A 1647-nucleotide genomic window follows, 5' to 3' on the forward strand; every position below is an offset into this window, starting at 1 on the left:
ATTTATTTGGTTAAATAATTATATTTTCTTTTTATTGTTTTTATATATATTTATTATGTTAAAATATATATCAATAATATCATGGGAGAATAAGCATTTTCATCCTTCATTATTAAAAAAAATGAAAATAACAAAATATTAATTTTTTAAATTAAGAAATAAAATTTATAAAATATAATATATTAAAAATATTTAAATTGTTGTCTAAAATATAAATATTAAAAAATGTTAAAATATAGAATTGTTTCAATTTTCTAGTGACTTCCATCTCTTTCGTTTGTTAGTGACTTAGAAGAAGGCATGCTAAAGTCAATGCTACTGAGGGAATTGATTGTAATCAATCACTTTTATAATATCACAATAATTCAATTATAAAATGAAAGAAAAGTAAATCTTATATTATTAATAGTTTATAAATTAAAAAATATATATATATATATATATATTTTTTTTAATTTTTATTTATTTTAAATTTTAAAATGCATATATATATATATATATATATATATATATATATATATATATTACAGAAATGGTTATGGGATTTCATTAGATTTTTGGCATAAAGTCACAATTCAGGTTACAGATAATGGCGCTGGTTTTTGAGCGCCTCTCCAACAAGAGGATTAAAGCACATACGCTTATGAATTGCCTCTTCTTACATTTTACAATGAGGTCTATTTCTGATATTTTCCTGAGCTTATGAATACATACAAATTGCTTCAATAAAATGCAGTAAAACATGGAAGATTAAGGAATTGGATCCCATGAAGTTTCTTTGTCTCTGAGAATAGTCCCAGCAGATAACTGGACTGCCTTATTTTCCTCAATGTCTTCCTCTTTGTTGTTTATTCTCAGCACATGGAAAAATTTCAATTTCAAGGGCTTTGCCATATCTTTGATTCTTTTAATCGTCCCTGCAAGATGCAAATATGATGGGTTAGAGTTTGTCGCCATTGTTTTGATGATGACCTGCGAATCACCAAAAACATTTACCTCCTTGAGTCCCAACTCTTTGAGTAGTTTGATCCCTTGGAGAAGGGCCAGCGCTTCAACTTGCATGCTAGAGGATTGACCCAGTCCCCAAGCATATTTGTGAGTAGGAGATTCTTCTGTGTTTATTATGAGCCCTCCTACGCCAACAATTCTTGGATTTCCCTTGGCTGCCCCGTCAAAGAAGAGAGAAGGAAGTGTTTGCTTGGAAATCCAGGACTGAAATTCTTCTTCATTTTCTCTGATTTGCCATTCTTTGGGAGAGATGGGGATGGTGATCGATTTTTGGAATTGGAGATTGAGTGCAGCACCCAACTCAATATCTTGCTGGCATAGATTTGTATCATCCATTTTGTCTCTCAAACATTCATTTAGCTGACATTTTATTCTATTTACAACAAGTCTGAAATCCTGCTCTTTATTCCCGAATATCCTTTTGTTCCTCTCTAACCAAATTTTCCAACTGATGAATTTGGGAAGAGCAGTCCAAGCTGCTATGATTATTTTGTTTTTTGGATTTGGACCTGGGTATTTGGCCAGCCATCCAGCAAACAGGTCCAAGATGGAACAAGGAAGATGAAGTTAAGTTTCCAAGCTTCGAGGAGCTCATGCCAGATAAGGCCTGCAAATTTGCACTCCAGCATGAGATGAAGG

The 1647-nt window shown here is 31.6% G+C and overlaps 1 protein-coding gene across 1 annotated transcript; it reads right to left on the reverse strand.

Moving 5' to 3' along the window:
* Positions 1 to 750: 750 nt before the first annotated feature.
* LOC149229631 (uncharacterized) lies at positions 751 to 1344 on the reverse strand. Its single transcript, XM_089381083.1, has one exon. The coding sequence runs from the start codon at positions 1342 to 1344 to the stop codon at positions 751 to 753; it is 594 nt and encodes a 197-aa protein (XP_089237209.1).
* Positions 1345 to 1647: the final 303 nt, after the last annotated feature.

This window comes from Pinus tabuliformis, chromosome J, assembly GCF_031772625.1.
Source record: "Pinus tabuliformis cultivar Carrire ecotype Pingquan chromosome J, CPIR1, whole genome shotgun sequence".
Classification (NCBI taxonomy): domain Eukaryota; kingdom Viridiplantae; phylum Streptophyta; class Pinopsida; order Pinales; family Pinaceae; genus Pinus; species Pinus tabuliformis.

Bases quoted from the DNA above. Each gene is read 5' to 3' on its own strand.
- LOC149229631 (XM_089381083.1), bottom strand. From the start codon at position 1,344: ATGGATGATACAAATCTATGCCAGCAAGATATTGAGTTGGGTGCTGCA.